The 21,703-nt window shown below is 34.8% G+C and overlaps 5 protein-coding genes across 8 annotated transcripts; 2 read left to right on the top strand and 3 right to left on the bottom strand.

Annotated features, from left to right (window-relative positions):
* Positions 1 to 3,755: 3,755 nt before the first annotated feature.
* Positions 3,756 to 7,831, bottom strand: LOC132270671 (pentatricopeptide repeat-containing protein At1g02060, chloroplastic-like). Of its 3 annotated transcripts, XM_059771857.1 has the most exons (4): positions 5,471 to 7,831; positions 5,143 to 5,223; positions 4,222 to 5,054; positions 3,756 to 4,002 (listed from the first exon to the last, which is right to left on the bottom strand). In XM_059771857.1, exon 1 carries the CDS (start codon positions 7,743 to 7,745, stop codon positions 5,529 to 5,531), a length of 2,217 nt encoding a protein of 738 aa, XP_059627840.1. In that variant the 5' UTR covers positions 7,746 to 7,831; the 3' UTR covers positions 3,756 to 4,002; positions 4,222 to 5,054; positions 5,143 to 5,223; positions 5,471 to 5,528. The 3 variants fall into 3 exon arrangements, with proteins under 3 accessions (XP_059627840.1, XP_059627839.1, XP_059627841.1); XM_059771856.1 differs by having other exon boundaries at positions 4,222 to 5,223; XM_059771858.1 differs by having other exon boundaries at positions 4,222 to 5,223; positions 5,480 to 7,831.
* Positions 7,832 to 8,816: 985 nt separating this feature from the next.
* LOC132269841 (NAC domain-containing protein 78-like) lies at positions 8,817 to 9,846 on the top strand. Its single transcript, XM_059771076.1, has 2 exons — positions 8,817 to 9,267; positions 9,500 to 9,846. The coding sequence occupies exons 1-2, from the start codon at positions 8,817 to 8,819 to the stop codon at positions 9,844 to 9,846; spliced, it is 798 nt and encodes a 265-aa protein (XP_059627059.1).
* A 735-nt stretch (positions 9,847 to 10,581) lies between these two features.
* On the bottom strand, positions 10,582 to 13,609 carry LOC132270670 (probable pterin-4-alpha-carbinolamine dehydratase, chloroplastic). Its single transcript, XM_059771855.1, has 3 exons — positions 13,188 to 13,609; positions 11,858 to 12,050; positions 10,582 to 10,975 (listed from the first exon to the last, which is right to left on the bottom strand). The coding sequence occupies exons 1-3, from the start codon at positions 13,554 to 13,556 to the stop codon at positions 10,884 to 10,886; spliced, it is 654 nt and encodes a 217-aa protein (XP_059627838.1). The 5' UTR covers positions 13,557 to 13,609; the 3' UTR covers positions 10,582 to 10,883.
* A 756-nt stretch (positions 13,610 to 14,365) lies between these two features.
* On the top strand, positions 14,366 to 15,661 carry LOC132270669 (uncharacterized). The gene is made up of 2 exons (XM_059771854.1): positions 14,366 to 15,204; positions 15,298 to 15,661. The coding sequence occupies exons 1-2, from the start codon at positions 14,539 to 14,541 to the stop codon at positions 15,415 to 15,417; spliced, it is 786 nt and encodes a 261-aa protein (XP_059627837.1). The 5' UTR covers positions 14,366 to 14,538; the 3' UTR covers positions 15,418 to 15,661.
* Positions 15,662 to 15,835: 174 nt separating this feature from the next.
* On the bottom strand, positions 15,836 to 20,758 carry LOC132270668 (metacaspase-1-like). Of its 2 annotated transcripts, XM_059771852.1 has the most exons (5): positions 20,192 to 20,755; positions 18,279 to 18,609; positions 18,003 to 18,123; positions 17,673 to 17,882; positions 15,836 to 16,109 (listed from the first exon to the last, which is right to left on the bottom strand). In XM_059771852.1, exons 1-5 carry the CDS (start codon positions 20,592 to 20,594, stop codon positions 16,050 to 16,052), a joined length of 1,125 nt encoding a protein of 374 aa, XP_059627835.1. In that variant the 5' UTR covers positions 20,595 to 20,755; the 3' UTR covers positions 15,836 to 16,049. The 2 variants fall into 2 exon arrangements, with proteins under 2 accessions (XP_059627835.1, XP_059627836.1); XM_059771853.1 differs by lacking the exon at positions 15,836 to 16,109 and having other exon boundaries at positions 17,690 to 17,886; positions 20,192 to 20,758.
* Positions 20,759 to 21,703: the final 945 nt, after the last annotated feature.

The raw sequence follows: 21,703 nt of genomic DNA, 5'->3' as shown, positions 1-21,703 counted from the left end.
ATCAAAATTTAATTAGATTCAAATTCAAACTAAATAGGATATGACTTGAAACATTCTGATGTTCCATTATTGACCCAAGTTTGATAAACCATTAACTTAACAAATTGAATATAAATTTGATCGATCCTGTTAACATATATAAACATGACTTGCCGAATTGGATTAATAAATTACACAGCATTAATTAAAAATTACATAAAACAGTGTTAATTAAGTGTTATGAATGAGTTGGCTCGAAAACAAGCTCATTAATCATAATAATCAAATTGGATATAGATTAAAAAATTTCATTTAAACCAATTTATAAAACCCACTTAGAGTTAATTGGTTAGTACTAATTTGTTTCCAATGTTTTTGTGCCTTTTCTCCTCTTCAGAGGCATAACAACTCGTGGTGTTCCATTTTTGTTAGATCGAATTAGGACTTTATAGTATTTTAATTAGATAAAAAAAAAAAATTGGCTAAATTATTCATATCTTTTCATGAAATATTAAGGGATAGTTGAAGAATGACAATATTTTTAAAGTAATGCAGTCAAGAAAAGTATCATAAGATTTTTACATTTGGACAATTTTTTTAAAATTTGTGAAATCATTTAATACATTTTTCATGAAGAAATATCGAAGATATAATCAAAAAAAAAAAAAAAAATGAAAAGAAAAAATCAACCCTAAAAAAATCCCACAAGTGTTCTGCGTCCCCCAAAAGGATAACCCCATTTTCGAAACTCCAAGGCAAATAAAAAGAACATTTCATCTGAGATGATTTTTTCTTATTCACATGATCTAAATACTTCCAATAGTAGTTGTTTAACTCGACTTTAATGTTCTTCAAATCAAACCAAGTTTTGCTTCCATTAAATTATTTAATTGGTTTGATGATATTGATTGAACCAAACAAATTACACAATACGAAAATTTTGTAATTTGATCTTGGGTTTCTATGAATCTCCCCTCTTTTTCACCTTGTCTCTCCCGAATATATATATATATATATATATATATATATATATATATATATATATATATTGTATCACATAAAATCATCAAGGTCTTTGGTTTACTTGGATAAATATTAATATAATATATATGGGTAAAACGAGAATTGAACGGCGGGAGTTAAGTGGAATTACGAAAAAAAATAAAATAAAATAAGTTTTGCCCAAGATTTTTTCTTCATTTTTAAGTTTCCTAATCAGTGAAAGAGACACTATTTCCAAATCCTTCGTCTGAAAGGGGGCAACACCTTCTCATAGTACAAGTAGAACTCCATCTCTTCATATATAAAATCTCTCCCCCTCATTATTTTCTCAGGGTTCGATTGCTTCAAAAGAAAGCTCAAGAAAATTAAAGAAATTTTCTAAAGATTAAACATGGAAACCTTTGCCAGTACCAAGATTCCAAGCGGTTTTAAGTTTCACCCCACTGACGAGGAGTTAATTCACTATCTTTTGTGCAAGGCCAATGAAGCACCATTGCCATGCCAAGGTGTTAGTGAAGGATGTAATTGACCTTTATGGCAAAGAGCCGTGGGAACTTTTCGAAGGATCGGAAGAGAAAATTCTTTATTTCTTTACCAAGTTGAAGAAGAAGAACAACAATGGCTCGAGGATTAATCGTGCGAGGAGGATTGGTAAGTGGAAGGGCCAAGACAAGGCTAAAGATATAAAAGATTGTACTGGTAATGAAGAAGAAGGAGAAGAAACATTGATAGGAATGAGGAGAACTTTTACATATTATGTCGTCTGATCCTAAGAGGAGTGGATGGACCATGATTGAATAAAATCTTGGCGGCACTAATCTGGAAAAAGCAAAAATATGTACATATATATGTTTAGTTTTCCAAACACACACACGTACATAGTTCGTTGTTGATTTTCTTTTATCTATGTTTAGTTTTTCATACACTAATTTTTTTTATTTGATTTGATATGGTACGCAGGTCAAAGATTATATAATTTCTCGAATTAAACGACAAAAACAGAAAGAAGGTACAATGGAAGTGGCAACAAAAGTAATGCAACCAGCAGAGGTTTGCAATGCGATCATAGAAGCCATCAAACCCGAAGTATCAATAATGCAATACAACGTGATTGAAGCAGCAATTGAACCGAAAGTCATAATAATACAACCAAAAAACTGCAACTTGATCAAAGAAGAAATCGAACCCGAAGTAATGGTCATGCAACGAGAAGATTGCAACTTGATCACATATGGAATCAAACCGGAACCAATGATCTTGCAATCAGAAGACTGCATTAATTGGTTGAACGATTTTGCCAAACAACTCCTCCAGAATCAAGAAGAAATACCAGAGAATGCTTTCTTGATTTAGAATCAAATCTACAATAGTCTAGGAGTATGTTTGACACGATGTGCCCTTTGCTCTCTATTTCTTTAGGAAGCTCATCCTCTCCCAAAAAAAAAAAAAAAAATTTGAAAAGAATTTATTAGGAGGAATATCATGTGGCATTGTAGACTTTTTTCTTGATTTAGAATCTGAATTGCACCCTCCTTTTAATTGTGGTAGGGTTATACGTCTGGGTGAGTTTGTGGAACTTAAATTTAATGAAAATATAATTTGTTAGATTTGGTTTGATTAAAAATTGGACAATTAAATTTTATTTTTCCTCTAAATTTGGGAACTAATGTTGTCACGTGCTTTGAACAGGTATGAAAAGATGGAAACTTTTTTTATTTTTATTTATTTATTATTTTGACAAAAAAACACATTTACATGATAAAGACGAAAATTAACAGAAGCTATTTTTGTTTATTGAAGTGATCAAATTGATTATTAGACTGGACAATGCTTGACTAAGATTGAAATGACAAAAAAAAAAAAAAAAAAAAAAAAATTAAGTTTTCTCAGATGTAACCATTTTTTTAATTGCTATAGGAATTATTCAAATTTCGTTATAAAAATACTCAATCATGATTAAAAGATCGACAAGAATATTATTGGATATCATTTTTTCACAAGTCCTAATAGTTCCCTTGTGAGTAGTTAGTTATCTCACATATATAATTAATCTTCTTTCAAACATTAAAAAATGCATGGATGAGTATTACTCTTTATTATTATTTTGACCGCAGGTGAATGAGTTGGCTCAAATCTAACCTAATTATGATTTAGGGTGGTAGGTGTGAGCGCTCATAACAATCCCTTCCCTACTGTTACAGCACTGTGTTGTAACTGCAAAGAATCCCAACTAAGTATTTTAATCTTAGATGAGTACTCATCTATTTACTGGTGAAATATACTGAAATTCTTTAATTTCATATATGGAATTGTTGCAATAAATAAATAAGCAAATAAAAAAAATAAAAAACGGTGATAATCATTCTTTTGTCTCACTTTCCACTTTCAGGTTGACATGACCACTGTCCCAACAAGGGCACCCCTGGACAGATGGGTGTTGTAAATACTTCATCAGTAGTGGCTTTGAATCACAATGAAATGAATGATACTAGCTAGTTTGATGCAAACAGTAATCAAATTTGATGCATCAAGGAAATCAATAAATGATCTATATAAACTAGTATTAAATAAGTAATGGAGAAAGATAAAAACTTGTCTAATCCAATAGCAACATTAGCCTTTTCAATTATCTTTTGCCGAAGAGTACTTCATAAGAATCTTATATCTTTGTGTTAGTTATATCATGAAAGAAAGACAATGAAGAAAGGCAATTCTTCAATTATCCCCAAACTCTTTTCTGGAAATAAAAACTAATAACAAATGATAGGAAATGATTTTTATACACAAGGATTAAAAAAGCATAATATATGGACCAAGTAGAATATGTTTTTTGAATTGTAGCAACATGAGTCTCTTTCTAGTTGCCAGAGAAGACCTAATGAGCAGACACATCTTTTGGTTTCTTCAAGAAAACAGTACAGTGCTCCAATTATGCCCAAACTCTTTTCTTGGGGACAAGATCTGATGTTTTTATCTCATCCATTTTGTTGGCAACAATAAAATCGTTCATACTCAAACCTCCTGCAAAAATAAACACACTTTTGGAGTCATGTAAATAGATTGCAACTCTAACTTGGTTGCACAATGAAAAATTTTAATCGAAAACTTCTCGAAGCAAATATTAAAGGGCGGTATGGCCAAAAGAAGAGGTATCATATGGTTAAAAACTCTGGATCATCGAATAACAGTAATACCGGGAGTTGTTATATGTGACTGTGAGGTAAGACAATTTCAACTTACTGTTTTAATGCATAGACTGCTCTGTCAAACCAAGGGCAGCATCTCCTTTTGGATGCTTTTTCATTTCAACAAATAAACCCGCACCTGTACAAGTTGCAGCAATAAAGAATGAGCATGCCATCCATTTGACGCGGGCCGGCTAAATGGTATAGACAGTAGAAAATTGCTTGGAGAGGGAAGCACAGAGTATAACTTGCCGGCAGATTTGGAATCTTGTACTTCGATGGGGGTAAGGTCCATGCCTGAAATGTTGCGCCACCTCCAGAGTCAAGCATAAGCTACTAAGAAACCATGCAAGGGAATTGATATACAGTTACTGAACCAGTCCTCAACTTTTCTTCTGCCAAAAAAAAAAAAAAAAAAAACGAATGAGGATGCCATCCCAAAAAGATTATATATATACCTATATGGTATAGGTAGCCAGTAGAAAAGTGCCATTGCACTTTAAATATTGCTTGCGAGAGGGAAGCACAGAGCATAACTTGCCTGCAGATTTGGAATCTTGTACTTCGATGGGGGTAAGATCCATGACCCGAAATGTTTTTCCAACATAAGCTCTTATGAAACCATGCAAGGGCATTGATAAATATACAGTTACTGAACCAGTTTTTTTCTTTCTCATCTCTCTCAAATCGGAACAGGACCCGTTTCTCTCCCTCATCTTTGATCCTCAACTTTTCTTCTGCTAAAATAAATGGGTGAGCTTCTAATACTAGGTTGAGACTTGCTTTGCCACCACTAGCCAGTATGTTGGCATTGCTCGACCATTTCAGTGCACACACTTTTTGACGTTCACTTGAATAATGGAAGTCTCAATAATATCCTGATCAACTCTAAAAGAGAGCAGAAATTAAGCTGGCTAACTCCTCATAATTTCTAGTGTTAGACTAGAGGAAGGAGAGACTATATTTGAGTAAATACCATGATGGAATCTTAATGTTTAGATGGTGACTATTCCATGCAATAGCTCCGGCTCTGTCTGAGGCCATTTAAGCTCTCATTCTGCGAAACATATTAAATCTTTAAGATTCACACAACTGAAACCATCATTTACGGTTTCTCATGAACAAACTTTTTTAGAAAGAAGAAAAAAGATCGAAGAGGAAAAAGACAATAAAAGCTTGTGGCTGTATCTGTGATTTCTTTATTTAACCAATTTCTGCACCTCTGAGGTTTATAACAGTTTACCATAGATTTAATTATATATTTTCCAAAAAAAGGAAAGAGAATAACAATGGATGACAGTTACAGGTATTACGAGTGTTGAGATCTCATCGTTGTGGAGCTTGAATTTGGAGCAGGTCTGTTCAACTGCAACTGTTCCCCATCCTCTTAGCAACAAATTCTGCTTCCTTTGTTCTTCCTTTAACTTCAAGGGTGTGTCTCAAGTCTTCTAAACAGCTCAAAGGTGGTTGTATTCCTTTCTCTAACAGTTCATAATAAAGACTAAATGCTTCTTTAATTCTAGAGCCTTTACAAAGATCAGTCACAACTGTGCTGCATATATCAATATCAACCTTTTGATCTTTTTCCAAACTAAATAGCAACATTTGACGTGCCTCTAACAATTTTTTACCCTTGCAAAGGAAAACAATCAATTCTTCAATCTTCACCATATACCCATTCTCATAAAGAGACCCAACAATCTCAAAACCTTTATCCCATGAGCCACTTTTGAAAAGTAGCCTTACAGTATCAGTTGAGAGTTCAATGTTTTGCCTAATTTTTCTCTCCAGCATTAACATAACAAAGCTAGCAGCTACATGAGCACAACCCTTTTTGACGAGTTCTGTAAGCACAGAATGGAAAGTAGATGTTTTGGGAAGATGGGAGCTCTTCAACATCTTCTCTGTAGTTTGATGGGCAAGAGTGGGGTCACCCTTCTGCAATAGACCATCAATTAGGGATTCATAAGTCTGGACATCAGGCACAAAATCTCTCCTTAACATTAAGACCAACAGATCATAGCCAGCTTGAAATGTACCTTCCCTGCAATGTCCCATGATCAAGGTCTTGTAAGAGGGAGGATCCTGGATTCCTCTTTTCATCAGCTGCCTAAACACTACTTCAGCATTCTTGGTCTTCCCATTTTTACACAAATACTCAAACATTGGGTTATATGCTGCAACAAGAGGTGTGCAACCAACAGCATGCAACAAAATCTCCTTCTCTGCTAGCTTGTTAAACAACTCCTCAGCCCTTACAAAATCCCCTCTTTGGCACAAACTCCGAATCAAAACACTATAAGTAGCTGAATCCAGTTGGACTCGCAACTCTGCCATTTTCTCAAAAACTTTTAATGCTTCATCCAAATTTCCTGCTCTACAATGAGCATTCATCAACGTGTTGAAGGTACACGTGTCGGGAGCAAATTCTCCACCCCCTACAGTTCCCTCAAAAATCTCCTTTATCTTGTCAAGCTCTTGGGCTTCACAAAGCCCTTGAATAAGAGTGTTATAAGTAATTCTATTTGGCTTCAGCCCTCGATCAACCATCTCTTTAAAAACATCCAGAGCCTCAGTAATACCTTGTTTTGCACAATACCCTCTAATCAAAGTTGTGTAAGTAACAACATTAGGATTCAAATTCGAGCTCTTTTTAAGCATACCTCTCACCACATTCTGCGCGATTTTGACCTTCCCAGACCTACAAAGCCCATCAACAAGTGTATTATAAGTTATAACATCTGGTTCACATTTATAATTGGACATTTCTTTGAAAAATCGAAACCCTTCATCAACCATTGAGTTCATACAAAACCCCCTTATCAAAATGTTAAATGTGTACGTGTCCGGGGTAACACCATACGTAACAAGCATTTCATCATACACCTTGAGTGCCATAGTAGTTCGACCCCGTCGAAGCAAAATAGACAAGAGACTATTGAATGTGACAACAGAAGGCGAAATGCCAATCGACTTCATCTTCGTGAACACCTTGATTGATTCTTGGAACAACCCAGCTCGACCGTAACTCCGAATCAAACTGTTAAAGTACTTGTCTTCGAGCTTAACCGTCCCGCCGGAATTCTTCTCGATCGAGAACAGGAAGTTTCGAGCCGCATTGAGGTTCCGATTGCGGCCGAGGATTTCAATCATCATGAAGTACGATTGATCGTTGTGGGAGAAGCCCTTTTGGTGGATCCAGTTGAAGAAGTAAAGGGCTTTGGATGGGGTTCTGATGAGCTGGAGAGTTTGGAGGACGGTGGTTTTTGAGAGAGAAGGAGAGAGGGAAGAGAGAGAAGATTCGAGGTCAGCTGACCAGGGATTGTCGTTGATGAGACGAGCCATTTTTCGGGCTCTTTTGGTTTTGGTTGATGATCTGGGTTTGATATTGGGGTCCTTATCTTTGCCGCCATTGTCGTCGTGGGTGTCACCGTCATTGGTTTGTTCAGAAGAGAAGTGCCTCGAAGATGAAGGAAGCTGAGATGGGTCGCGAGAGGTGCAACAGGAGATGGGTTGCGAGAATCGAGTCCCGAAGACTGTGAATCTGTAGCTTTGGTGTGGTTTGGCAAAGGAGGCCATAAAATGCGATTATTCGTTGTTTCTATTTGCAGTTCAAGAAGTGGATCAATGTGGGGTACTGATTGAGCATACGGAAAAACAGCTTGTTCTTCATATTCTGAAAGCATTGAAAACAAAAATTTACTAATCCGAATTCAATAACCTTTTACCTAATACGGAGTAAATTGAATATGAATGATAGGTAAACTTGTAATTAAAATTATACATATATACAGTATATTATTACATTATAATATATATTAATATATATGGATGTTATATATATATATATATATATATATATATATATATGAATTATTTATTAATATGTTAATTTCATTAAGTAATTATGTTATGACTATCCTATGTATTAAATAGACTCCATTCCATCTAACCTAATAATTATGCATGTACATACCTGTTAGTGAATATAAATCAAAATTTAATTCGATCCGGATCCGAATCAGAAATAAATAAAATATGAATTGAAACATTCAATTCGATAACATGTTGACAACCTGAATTTGATAATTTATTAATTTAACAAATCATATATGAATTTGATGGATTCCGTTGACAAATATACGAATAACTTGCATAATTGGATAAATAAATTATACAGTATTCAGAATTGATTGAAACAGTGTTAATTATTATTATTATTATTATTATTTATCCCATGTTATGAATGAATTGGCTCAAAAGCAAACTGATTAATAATAATAATAATAATAATAATCAAATTGGATATAGATTAAAAAAATTCATTTAATCCCACTTAGAGTTAATTGGTAAGTTTCCTAATCCGTGAAGCTTCAAAGTGGGATTAAATAAAATAAAATAAAACTTGTACATTAAGTGTAAATTTGTAAGTTTCCTAATCGGTGAAGTTTTTTTCATGCTTGCCCAAGTTTCCAAATCTGATCCCGCGTCTTATAGTTGGCAACACATTAGTCATAGTCCAAGTACAACTCCATCTTTTAACATATATATATATGTATAATCTCTCCTGACCCCTCATTATTTTCTCATCTTTCTTTTGTTTCCAAAGAAAACTCAAAAAAATTCAAGAAATTTCTTAAAAGGTTAAACATGGAAGCCTCTCCCGTTACCAAGATTCCATGCGGTTATAAGTTTCAGCCCACTGACGAAGAATTGATTCACTATCTTTTGTGCAAGGCTAATGAAGTATCATTGCCATGTCAGGGTGTTGTGAATGACGTATTTGACTTTTACAGCAAAGAACCGACGGAGCTTTTTCAGGGATCGAAAGAGAAGATTCTTTATTTCTTCACTAAGTTGAAGAAGAAGCACGAAAAGGGCTCAAGGATTAATCGTGTGACGAGGATTGGTAATTGGAAGGGCCAAGACAAGCCTAAAGATATAAAAAATGGTAGTACTGGTAATGAAGAAGAAGGAAAAGAAAAAGTGATAGGAATGAAGAGAAATTTTACATATAATGTCAAGTCTGATCCTAAGAGGAGTGGATGGAGCATGACTGAATACAATCTTAGCGGCACCAATCTGGAAAGAGCAAAAGTACGTACATATATATATGTTTAGTTTTCCAAATGCACACATACATAGTTGTTGATTTTTTTTATTATTATTTATTATTTTTTATACTATGTTTAGTTTTTCAAACTCTAATTTTTTTTATTTGATTTGGTATGGTATTCAGGTAAAAGATTATGTAATTTCCCGAATTAAACGACAAAAACAGAAAGAAGAAGAAGGTGCAATGGAAGTGACACTAATAGTAATGTGACCAACAGAGACCTGCAACGCGGTCATAGAAGCCGTCAAACCCGAAGTATCAGTAATGCAATATAACATAATCAAAGCAACAATTGAACCCGAAGTAATAATAGAAGCAGAAAACCGCAACTTGATCAAAGAAGAAATTGAACCCAAAGTAACGGTCATGCAACGAGAAGATTGCAACTTGATCACAGAAGAAATCGAACCGGAACCAATTCTCTTGCAACCAGAAGACTGTAACGATTGGTTGAACGATTTTGCCAAACAACTCATCCAGAATCAAGAAGAAATACGAGAGAGCATTGAAACAGTGTTGCTGCCAAATATTTTTTATGGTGACAGCGGAGCCTTCTTGATTTAGGATCAAATTTACATTAGTGTAGGAGTATGTTGCCACTTGCCCTCCATTTCTTTAGGAAACCCATTGCTCTCCAAAAAGAAAAAAAAAAAAAAAAAAATGAAAAGAATTTATTAAGATGAATATCATGTGGTATTGTAGACTTTTTTCTTGATTCAGAATCTGAATTGCACCCTCCTTTTAATTGTGGTAGGGTTATACGTCTGAGTGAGTTTGTGGAACTTAAATTTAATGAAAATATAATTTGTTTGGCCTGATTTGGTGTGATTTAGCGGTGCTAGTGGTTGTTTCCATCCATTAATTGGTTTTTTTTCCTCTAAATACCTCTAAATATGGGAAGTAATGTCGTCACCGTGCTCTGAACAGCTATGAAAAGATTGGAAACTTTTTTATTATTATTATTTTTTCTTGACAAGAGACTGAAATGACAAAAAAAAAAAAAATATAAGATTCAAGTTTTCTCAGATAATGATGTATCATTTTTTAAATTGCTATAGGAATTATTCAAATTTCGTTATAAAAATACTCAATAATAGTCCCCTAGTGAGTCGTTCGGGACTGTTGCAACGAATATAATTAATCTTGTTTCGTACATTAAAAAATGCATGGATGAGTCGGCTAAAATCTAACCTAATTATGATGCAAACAGTAATCAAATAGTCATCTGTACAACATCAAGAAATCAATAAATGATGTATATAAACTAGTATTAAATAAGTAATGGAGAAAGATAAAAACTTGTGTAATTCAATAGCAACATTAACCTTTTCAATTATCTTTTGCTAAAGAGTACTTCAGAAGAATCATATTGATCTTTGTGTTAGTTACATCATCCCCAAACTCTTTTCTGGTAATAAAAACAAATGACAAATGATAGGGAATGATTTCTATACACAAGGATTAAAAAAGCATAATATATGGACCAAGTAGAATATGTTTTTTTGAACTGTAGCAACATGAGTTTCTTTTTAGTTGTCAGAGAAGACCGAATGAGCAGACAGATCTTTTGGTTTCTTCAAGAAAACAGTACAGTGCTCCAATTATGCCCAAACCCTTTTCTTGGGGACAAGATCTGATGTTTTTATCTCGTCGATTTTTGCGGCAACGATAAAATCATTCATACTCAAACCTCCTGCAAAAATAAAAACACTTTTGCGGTCATGTAAATAGATTGCAACTAAGTTAGGTTGCACAATGAAAAATTTTAATCGAAAACTTCACAAAGCAATATTAAAGAGTGGTATGGCCAAAGGAAGTATAAAAAATGATTAAAAATTCTGGAACATCTAATAACAGTAATACTTGTTTTAATGCATAGACTGCAATTTCTACTACTTGTTTTAATGCATAGACTGCTCTGTCAAACTTCAAGACATGGCCATATACAGGTTACACTAAGCTTTAAAAACTATAAGAACATGAAAAACAGTGGAAACTTGGTCATCTAACATTGTAGATTTACGGATAGGATACCGTTCCAACACATTGCTAGCTTTTAAGGAGGATGCATGATGGACTATTTGAAACCTCACAAACTCATCAATTAACTTGAAGTTCATAACATTCAACTCAAAATTTGTAATTCTACCACAAAAATTCATTATTGATCATGCCAGAAGACTCAGGACCAAAATATTTTCTTTGATAAAAACAAGATAAGGAAAGTTTTTCTCGGAAATAAAATGTAAATAGAACTGAAAAATAATCATTTACTTCTCATTTTCAAGTCGGAACTTGGAGAGAAGGCTTATGCAGACATATTAGATATATAATCTAGCAGGAGCTTACCTATATAGAGAGATTATTTCATTCTTTCTTTTTTATTTTTGTTTTATATCTTCTTTTCCTTAGAGGGGTAGTAGTGGTTTGAGAAGTCACTATTCTGAAATTTGAGTCTGACTTGATCAATTTATAATAGGCACTAAGCATATTCATTCCCAAAATCCACTTCTGATATAAAAGAACCAGTGAAGAAAGAAACAATCAACAAAAAATTTCCAGAAATTTTGCTAACCGATAGAAGCAGTCCATAGCTCAGCTCTAACTTGATTAGGCTGCTCCAGGTGAAGATTTGGTAAGTGCCCTGCAGCCTCCACAACTGTGTAAATCCTGTTGATGAGTTCAACCCCACATTTGAAATCTCTCAATCTCCACAAACATTGTAGTTTAAGTCCCCCTTCTTCATCTAACAATCTCCAGCCAACAACCTACAGTGAAAATTTAAAAGTAAGAGGAACAGCGCACACAAATAGAAAATTTCCCATCTCAAAACTATATGAGGACTCTAGATAGGCACTCAAAAAGTTCAGAAACAAGGGGGGAATTCAATTCGGAAATTTGCTTCATTTGATTGATTCCATAAAATTGTTTTTAGCGCAATTCACCTTGTGAACACCTTCATACTCTAATATATGACAGTGCAAGAGTGTTGATGCTACAAAAGTTGAGATGTGATGTGAATTTTTTCTTTCTTCCCACGTATACAATCCATATAACTCAAAAGTCTATCAAACAGCTCTCTGTAACAAACAATAAAAAATTAAAAAAAGAGCACCAATTTCGCCATTTCATGTGCTTCTGATGTGAAATTTTAGAACACAGAAATAAATATGAAACAAGTGTGATAATCAGTCACCAATGTTGCTAATAGCTAGCTGTTGCAAAAATTAACAGAAAGATGGAACAAGAACACAAGCATAAACACACATATATACGAGGTTCTCCCAAAACCTGGGCTAAGTCCACAGAGTTGCAGGAATTTCATTACGATGAAAAATGACACACAACTACAGAAAGTTTACAGTGAATAAGTGAGAAAATGCAACAATATGAATATATAGCCGCGAAGCTGGGGTAAGATGTACAATATTATCACCTCCACATTTCCTATCACTAGCATCGCAGGAAGATAAAACCTCTACAAGACTAAAACAGATAACCAAGACTTTATGATAAATGGAACAACAAAGTTAATGAATCCATCGAATTAAAACTGCATATCTTTTGAGATAAGTCTCTAAACCTTAAGTATATGTAGCATTCTGAAACTATAATAAAAGGGTCTCTTTATTTTTTGCTCTTCATAACTTCAGAGACGAAATTTTGATAAAGAGAACCAAAAATTCTAGCAGTATCAGAGAAACTGAAACTGAGTCCTCAAATATGCCACTTGGGCATCTTCTTAGTGATTCGAAAACAAAAACACAACTTCAACTTCTCACAATTCAAATCCAACCGAAATAAATAAATGAAATTCCACAAATTTAGCCATTTACAATTTCAGAGACAAATTTGGAAACGGAGAATAAAAAATTGATGGGTTTTACATAAATTACAAAAATCACCTTCTTTAACAGCTTCTGAGCATTGTCACGTGACAGTGGAGGCTGCAATGGAGATACAGGAGTGCAGTCTTGTTGGGCAAGAGAGAGAAAAGAGGTATTGGGGATTAGAATTCGATGCTCGGTGTCACCATTTCCTAACACTTTCTCTCCAAACCTACTCTCTATCTCTGCCGGAAATGGGTCTCTGGCCCCAAAATCGCCCAAGAGGTCACCGCCCGTAGCGCGAGTTTTGAGCAAGGTTCGGGTCTGGGTAAGGATTGAGAGTTGTGGAAGGTGATGAGTGAGAAACAGAGTGCTCTGGGCTGGAGGTAGAGAGGGAGAAGAGAGAGGAAGGGGAGTCGAGAAGCATAGATTGACAGAAGCGGCCATGGGAGAGAGACACACAGAGAGAGAGAGAGAGAGAGAGAGAGATAAAAGGTGTAGTAGTGATCCTTATCCACTGATTGGTGGGTCGGAAATTCCAAGTCGAACGGGTCAGTCTGCGACAAACCGGCCGGTTCAGGAAACAACCACTATCACCGCTAAATCACAATGCGTGGGACCGGTTCACGAAACAACCACTAGTCACCGCTAGTCACAATGTGTGGGACCCAAATATGTTTGTTTTGCGCCCTTGTCCTACATGTCAAATTGCACGCCCTCAGAAATTGTCCAATGCTAGTACATTTTTAGTGAAAGCTGAGAAAAAATAATAATAATAACTAAAAAAAAAACTGAAATAGAAGACATATATGATCAATTTTATATTCATTCTCCACTTTTTAAAAGAAAAATGAAAACCATTTTGTGTTTATATGTCTAAGAGTTGTGTTATTTGATACTCGTATTATTACGCATATCACTCAAATCTAATTCTCTTTGAATGCATTGTTAAAAAAAAAACTCATTCATTTTATTTTTGTCCAAAAAATCTTTGTAGAATTGTCACACTCACATATATATAATTGAGCACAATTATTACACAATGAAATTGAACAATTGTTACAGTTGAGATATATCCAAAGTGGGTAAGAATGCTATTGCTTTGACAATTGCATAATCTCATTCAGATAATTGTTAAAGTCATATCTGTCTAGAATAATATTTCTAGGACAATAATAACACAACAAATTCAATATAAATGATTATATTACAATTTTATTTTATTTTTTTGAGGCATGAATGCGTGGGACCCTATCTAATCTGAAAATAATAAAAGATGCCTTCTAGAGGAAAGACGCAACGGTAAGTTTATTCCTCTGTTCCTATAAACCGCCTTCAATACACTGATCCAACACAAAATCTTCCTCTCTTTTTTTTCCCCTCTCAATTCCAGACAATAGAGACATTTTTATTTGGAAGTTCTGCTTCAATGGCTAACAATTATTTGGTAGAAGTGTCACCAAACCCATCACCATCTACTCCTCTGCCTTCTATTCCCCTCCATTTGTCTGGTTTTTTGAGCGGTGACACCATTCAAGTTCAAGGAGACACCGAGAACTTACAATTCTCTGTGCAATTTAGTATCAACCATAAGCATAATTCCGAGAATCAATTTCACTGTCCCGGTACCGATACGCCCCAAAATCTAACTCGTCTCAATTCTGGTTCTTCATCATACATGACTCCCATTACAACCCATGAAGAGGAAGATCAAAATGCGCATAGGGACTCGTCTTACCATGCAACTGATTCGATCCCAACTGTTGAAGAATGTCGTGCAACGAAGAAGGGAACCATTGTCACGAGACTGAGAAGCGGGGTCTTATCCCCGGTGACATATTGTCCTCGGAAATCAAGTGTAGAAGATGGGAATTTACAATTATGGAGGAAAATATCGTCGAGGAAGAAGGGAAAGGGGAAAGGGAATGATGTTTTGGATAGGGTGCTCAGACGACACAGTCTTCCGGTAAGGCCATGCAGTTCTTATGCTTTCTTTGTGATTACCACTTGGGGTGCGGCCAAGTCTTCTTCATTTGGAGGGACAAGCAAGAAATTGGGTGAGATGTGGTGCAAACTTCCCCCAGAGGAGAAGAAGGTGAATATTACTGTGTGTGTGTTGTGTGTGTGATTTTTAAGAACTCTGATCTTATGGTTTAACTGTTATTGTTCATGTAATTATGTGTGTTAGGTATTTGAGGACATGGCATTGCAAGATAATGTAAGGTACAGGAGACAATGCATGCTGTTGAGGTCCAAAGATGGGGATGGAGAAGTGTTAGACTGGAAAAAAGTAAAAAATGTGGAGTAGCATTGAGGTAGGTGCCTAAAGGGATCCACAGAAAATTCAGTAAGTTTGAACTCTAAACATATTTATATATACATGTTTCTTGTATGCAGAATTGTATTATGGTCTATAGCAGAACCACAGGATATATATGCAATTGCATTATGATAATTTATGTGGATGAGAAATACCAATATATTTTATGTATGTTGAACATCAGTAGTAGCAATCAGTATCAGCAATTGTAAAAACCATTGTGAGCAAGAAGCTTAAAAAAAGGCTAACTTAGTGAACCAGGCTCCAGCTATTGCGGGGTCAGAGCAGGGTTAGATTTACACAGCTGTACATCCACGTGTAAAACCCTTGTGTGCAAGAAGCTAACAAGAGAAATAATAACATAGGATTTTCACCAATTTTCCATAATACCATGCAAATGAGAGTGTTAACTATAGCAACCCTTCAAATGATCAAATACCATTATTAATTGCAACACAATATCAGTCTGAATTGAAGCCATGTATAGTGACTTGCAGGTAGACAGCAGAACAATGAACTTCATATTGATGATAGAAATGGTTTCTCTCAATAACTGTACAAATTTAATTTATGTTCCCAAAACAGAATACAAGCCAAAGGCTGGAGATGTGCTTTAAATGTTATAGGGAAAAAGGCTTCGTATACACATCAAATTGTTCATTAGCGGTCAACTGAGGTTCCTGCAACAGTAAGAAAGGCAAATATTAAATTTTTGCCTTACAATAATGAAAGTGTGCTGTCATGTTTGATTGAAATATTTAAAACTATTGCCTGAGGAAAAAACAGAAGTAATACATGGTGGTCACTCATTTTTTTATTTATATCCAAGGATGCTTGTTCAGATTATCTCATACAAATTTATGCTGGGATCTATGGGCTTTGTATGAGGTATATAAATGATCTATGAAGTTTATATAATGTGCAGTGAGCAGGAGAACCCTTAAGCCCTTTGCAGAAAATGTAGCAACATTGTTGAGTATGTATAGTAGAAAAAGTAGAGTGCCACAAGATTGGTAAATTTTAGTCTTTTCTCTAAAATGCCATCAAAAATTACTTATTCACTTACGGATATCAAGTTTCCAACTGATTTATCATTACTAATTTTTGTCTGGGAAATGCATCCAGTTGCATCTGTAGCCAGGTTACCACTTGAAGAAGCTTTGGTAGAAGTCGCTGACTCCACAGCATGCACACAAAACTTTAGTTGAAAGACACCAATACGACTTTTCTAAAAAGATTTGGCTATTCTCTTTTATCCATGGAGTAACTAACAGTCCAACACTTCCATTTCTCCAGATAAAGTCCTTAAAGTAGAAAAGTGAAGGTACAAACCACAAACTGATCCAGCTACCAGAAAGAGCTGGATAACCCTTTAGTAATGTAGTTGGAAATTCTCTCAAGAGTCAAGTTTATGCTTGTTGGTTTTCCCTCACTCCCGAACCCCATTCTGTGAGGTTTTGCAAGTAATCAGAGATTAAGTCTCAAAAGATCAGTAGAAACATATAGGAATCATATATTTGAGTGGAATTATTGGCTCTTAAATTTCGGAATGGGAAAATAAGTACCATCGCCAATCATTTTTGAATCTACTATGAACTTTGTAGACCATGGTTGATGTTCTTTGATTTTTATTACGGAGTAAATAAATTACTTTTAGATCTAATTTACTCGTGTCCACCCCATTTCACATATTTAGCATGTAGCAATAATTGTTTTCAGTGAACAGAAACAAGTTCACGTCAAATTTAAAACGTGATTCTATAATCTATATGAATGTAATTGAAATCAGTATTCAGTGTTGACCCCACCTCCGTAGGGTGCTGGGAGGAAAGATTGAACACAAGCCTAAGATTTTCATTTCTTTTGCTTAAAGTGGCTGTCCTCAGACTTAATTCATGCCTCTTCCTCTATCCAAATTTTGTACAATTATGTGTTAAAACAGTTGGTGGCTAAATAATAGATGCCACGGACTTAAATTACATGTTCATATCTACCAGGTTGCATTTGCAACTATCTTTCGATTTCTCGTGTTTACTATTGAGTTATGCATTTGTAGCACGACATCTATTATATGATAAAAGCGAAACTTTCAATAGCATGCTTGTGCAGAAGCATGAAGTGTACATATCTCTATCAATTGTTGTTTAAGAAAATTAATCTTCAATTTAGGTTGCAACTCTGCACAAATAATTCATTAGCTTTTGTTATGGAAATGTTCTATGTGGCAGCAAAAACAAACATACCTGTCTCATACCAACACCAAGACTCCCTCCAGTCAAAAGCATAGTCAGCAGAGATGTCACAACACCACCACCCCCAATATCGTTGTCAGTACTACGGATGGTAGACCTCATCGAACTTAGCATATTCCCATATGTAGTAGCCTGTCCGCGTTCAATTGCTTGGATGAAAGAATAAGTCATTGCGCCGGTAGAGGTGACCTTTGATAGAGCCTGTCTAGATAAAGCATTAGCTTGGGTTATTTATCTTTCATTGTTAGATGGATGAAAAATTCTTGAAATTTTAATTGATAATGAAAGAGGAAGATTTTAATAGATTAATGAGAACTTTACAGCTGTATCAGCAGAAGTTTGATCATCATCACAGCCACTGAATGAAATGGCCTCCCCACCACTTGTTCCTTTCCATGCACCTGATCGAGGGCGATGGTCCTCCCATACATATCGTCCACTCCTACATCCACAAAGAATACATACTTCACAATGCACATCAACTGTAGAACATTTAGTGAGTTAAAGAAAAGGGGAAATAAAAACCAAAGGCGATGAAGCCTAATGGTACTTCTTGCCTTTGAAAGGATATTTAGTTAATATCCAGAAAGGACTAACCTGTCCATTCTACAAAGGAATGGTAAATCTAATACAGTCCCGCTATGGCAAGCATCTATGATTGCATGAAGCTTGACTCCACGAGGAAGAGGCTTGACAATTGTCGCATTAACCTCGTCATCGACAATCATTCCCTGTGTTTCGAAATCCATGGGACAAAGTGTTTCATCATATCCATCTACCTCATCTCCAGTATAGTTCCTTTGTTGTGAACCATGGCCAGAAAAATGAAACACAAGGGAATCTCCAGGCTGACAACCTTGTACAAGCCAAAACATAGCCATTCTAAGGTTGTGTTTTGTGGGACGCCTATATGGATCAACTTCGTCCTCTGAAATATAGCTTTCATAGAAGAACTGAGATTAGAATTGGTTGACATGAACAGATCAACAGGCATAATACATTATAAACATCAAAAGGATTTGTAAGAAAAGTTCATGTTGTGAAGTGAAACCTGCTGCAATCATACAACTGCTGTTAGTAATAGTCATTCATTTTGGAAAAAAAGGAATAATTTTAATGAAACATATTATCTTAAAGACCTTTTCGGGGTTGAAAAATGCATAGGAAAAACCCGAGGGAGCCATTTTGAAACTGAGATATTTAGTCTGAAGTACTTTAGCTGCTTGTTGTTTTAGCATTATTTTATTTAAAATAATAGGGAGTTTTATAGGTCTTATTTAGTTGTAAATTTGAAACTATTGGAGAATTACAAAGAGATTTGTCATTATGGCCTATATAAAGGGGCTTTACATGAGTTATCTTAATAGTAATTGAATATTGAGTTCATCATGTATGCCTTTTGTGGTGAAGCTTCATATTCTATACAATGAAACTCAGACATGGTTTTATTAATATTCCAGATCATTCCAATTTCTTCTGAACCTCTCTTCCACATTATAGACTCGATTGTCGATCTATTCAATCTTCTTCTAATCAGTCTCCTGATTTGAAAAAGCATATAATTTTTTGTCAAAATTTAGTGCCAAACTAGTGAACTTGCAATCATTTTACAAACTCTGGTCGTGCAAGTCATTTCTGTTCCATTCTGTTCTGTTTTCTCTTTACCTTTTCCTTTTGACCTAACATTCAAATCTTACCTATCTCTCCTTCTTTTCTTTTTCTTTTAAGCGCATTTATCAGATGAACTCCAGGAGACAGCAGAAAGAGGAATAACAGACCAAAGGTGCTTATATACCAAAACTTTGTGACATAATAGATAATTAAGCTTAGAAAAAAGAAGAAGATAATTAGGCTTAAAAGATCTACTGTATTTATTAAGTCATAAACACAGAAACCAATGTGCATTTCTGAATTTATACCTCAAAGGTCACATGTAACCATTGCATCATTGAACAGCTAATTACAAAATACAGGACACAACATGACACCAGGACAAAATATTCAGGAAACTTAGATAAATGAGCAAAAAAGACAACAAATTGTGGAAAAATAATAAAATTGTGTTACAACCTCTATGATTCTAATATCCTAATCAGCGATCAGAGGGGTTGACCATCAAAATATGAAAATAATGATTCTGAAAATAACTGAAAAATGAATTTCTAAACAAACAAACAAAGATACATAACCTAAAGAATAATATCTCATGATCACGCATTTAAGCCAATAAATTTCTCAATTGTGGAAATAATTTAAGAACTATGTAGAACATAAAAAATGTCAGACAAGGCAAGATTAATATGGAAAATACAGATTCAAACTAAGAACTCGGTCACAACAAATTTAAAAAATCTAATGAGAGATAAAAATGTAACCATTCTTAAAGACCACATCATAGCAGATCCCAAACTAGCATTTGAAAGTCAACATATAAGCAGAAATTATATACATATATAAATATATATAGGCAGCTGAATTAAACATTGAAGAGAAAAAAGAAATTGAATTACCAGTAAGCATGAGAATGGAAGATTCAGGAAATTTGAACTTGTTGATCAATAAATACTTCATGCACTTGGCGTCGTTGATGCAACCTTTGAGCTCGTGCCGAGAGTTCCGGTACGATATCCCGCAGATCACAGCCCTCTTGCGGCCGTGGACCGACGGCGGTTGACCCGGGGGCGCGTGGTTGTACGGCGACGGAGCCGCCGCCGCCGGGGGGGGAGGGTAGTGGTGGTAGGCGGGGGGAGGAGGGTGGTGGTGGCCAGAGGCGGAGTAAGGCGGAGGTGGAACGACGCCGCGAGGGTCGGCGACGTTGGTGACGGCGTGGCATAGGGCGCATCGGATGGACCTGGCCCCCGGTGGGAGATGTAGCGGCGTCTTGCAATGTGAGCAGTTGATGAGCATCAACATTGTAGAGAGAGAAAGAGAGAGATTTTAGAGAGAGAAAGAGAGAAATATTATTGGAAAGCTTTGTAGGAAGACGGGAAGAAGGAAGGAGTCAGTCAATCTTTAGAATAATGGAGTTGGTGGGAACTCGAAGCTAGAGAGAGAAAGTAAGAGAGAGAGAGAGAGAAATAGCTTTCTCCGCCCGGGTATATAATATGTTGCAGTGGAGTACCACTAATTGGGCCCCAATCATTTAATGGGAGTAGTAATTGTCCGAATTGTTTTGAAATTTTGGTGATTCTTGTCTAAAATCTAACCAAAAATCCGTGTGCGCGCTCTATTTTATATATATATTTTTTCCAAATTTTAGTTTTCATTTTAGAATTTTTAAACAAATGATAATATGAAATTTTAAGACAAGAACGATAAAATGAGTACAACATAAAATTTAAAAAGGTTAAATTACTGTTAAAACATGGTTAATGTTTAGTTTTTGATTATGATAAAACTATTATTTCTTTGGAACAGGTCTTCAGTTCAAATTTCTAAGAATAATTTTGTGAGAATTGAAAAAGAGTTAAAAAAAAAAACTTTCTAAAAATCTGTTTGATTAATACTTTTTGAAAACTATTTATTGAAAAATCAGTTAAAATAAGATTGTTTTCAAACAAAGTTCTTTAAAAGCATTTTTCTCCCATTTTAAAAAAAATTAAACCAATCATGTCTTTTGCTACCTCCTCCTAGTCCTCCTCCTCCTTTTTTTTTTTTTTTTTTTTTTTTTTCTCTTTATTTTTTTATTTTTAATTTTTGTGTGAAAAGGGAGAACATGAACATTAAAAGAGTAATTAGATGCATTAACAAAAATAAGCCGTGTGAAAAGGGAGAACATGAACATTAAAAGAGTAATTAGATGCATTAACAAAAATAAGCCATCATATACTATATCAATTCCACAGAAAGACAAAAACAGGAAAGAAAAAGAACTTACTATTATATCACATAAAAAAAAACTAGTAAATATTTTAAATGGATTTAATAAGTAAAAAATTAATAACTTTTTATTCTTATTGAAAAAGTCTTCTACACACCTTTTTTTTTTTTTTTTTTTTAAAAAAAAAAAAAAAAAAAAACTG

This window comes from Cornus florida, unplaced genomic scaffold (assembly GCF_030987335.1).
Source record: "Cornus florida cultivar Cherokee Brave unplaced genomic scaffold, ASM3098733v1 CherokeeBrave_3.0.0_Hap2_Chr08, whole genome shotgun sequence".
In the NCBI taxonomy this organism is placed as follows: Eukaryota; Viridiplantae; Streptophyta; class Magnoliopsida; order Cornales; family Cornaceae; genus Cornus; species Cornus florida.
Note: the sequence above shows the minus strand (reverse complement) of the source record. Positions and strands in the feature narration are given on the sequence as shown.

What these genes read in the sequence shown, in the direction of transcription:
- LOC132270671 (XM_059771856.1), bottom strand. Translation starts at nt 7,745, where the DNA reads ATGGCCTCCTTTGCCAAACCACACCAAAGCTACAGATTCACAGTCTTC.
- LOC132269841 (XM_059771076.1), top strand. Translation starts at nt 8,817, where the DNA reads ATGGAAGCCTCTCCCGTTACCAAGATTCCATGCGGTTATAAGTTTCAG. An exon ending in TCTGGAAAGAGCAAAAGTAC is followed by an intron (nt 9,268 to 9,499) that starts GTACATATATAT and finishes TGTGACCAACAG; the next exon opens with AGACCTGCAACGCGGTCATA.
- LOC132270670 (XM_059771855.1), bottom strand. Translation starts at nt 13,556, where the DNA reads ATGGCCGCTTCTGTCAATCTATGCTTCTCGACTCCCCTTCCTCTCTCT. An exon ending in CTCAGAAGCTGTTAAAGAAG is followed by an intron (nt 12,051 to 13,187) that starts GTGATTTTTGTA and finishes TTTTCACTGTAG; the next exon opens with GTTGTTGGCTGGAGATTGTT. An exon ending in GCTATGGACTGCTTCTATCG is followed by an intron (nt 10,976 to 11,857) that starts GTTAGCAAAATT and finishes TTATTTTTGCAG; the next exon opens with GAGGTTTGAGTATGAATGAT.
- LOC132270669 (XM_059771854.1), top strand. Translation starts at nt 14,539, where the DNA reads ATGGCTAACAATTATTTGGTAGAAGTGTCACCAAACCCATCACCATCT. An exon ending in TTCCCCCAGAGGAGAAGAAG is followed by an intron (nt 15,205 to 15,297) that starts GTGAATATTACT and finishes TATGTGTGTTAG; the next exon opens with GTATTTGAGGACATGGCATT.
- LOC132270668 (XM_059771852.1), bottom strand. Translation starts at nt 20,594, where the DNA reads ATGTTGATGCTCATCAACTGCTCACATTGCAAGACGCCGCTACATCTC. An exon ending in TTCCATTCTCATGCTTACTG is followed by an intron (nt 18,610 to 20,191) that starts GTAATTCAATTT and finishes GCTATATTTCAG; the next exon opens with AGGACGAAGTTGATCCATAT. An exon ending in TTCCTTTGTAGAATGGACAG is followed by an intron (nt 18,124 to 18,278) that starts GTTAGTCCTTTC and finishes TTGTGGATGTAG; the next exon opens with GAGTGGACGATATGTATGGG.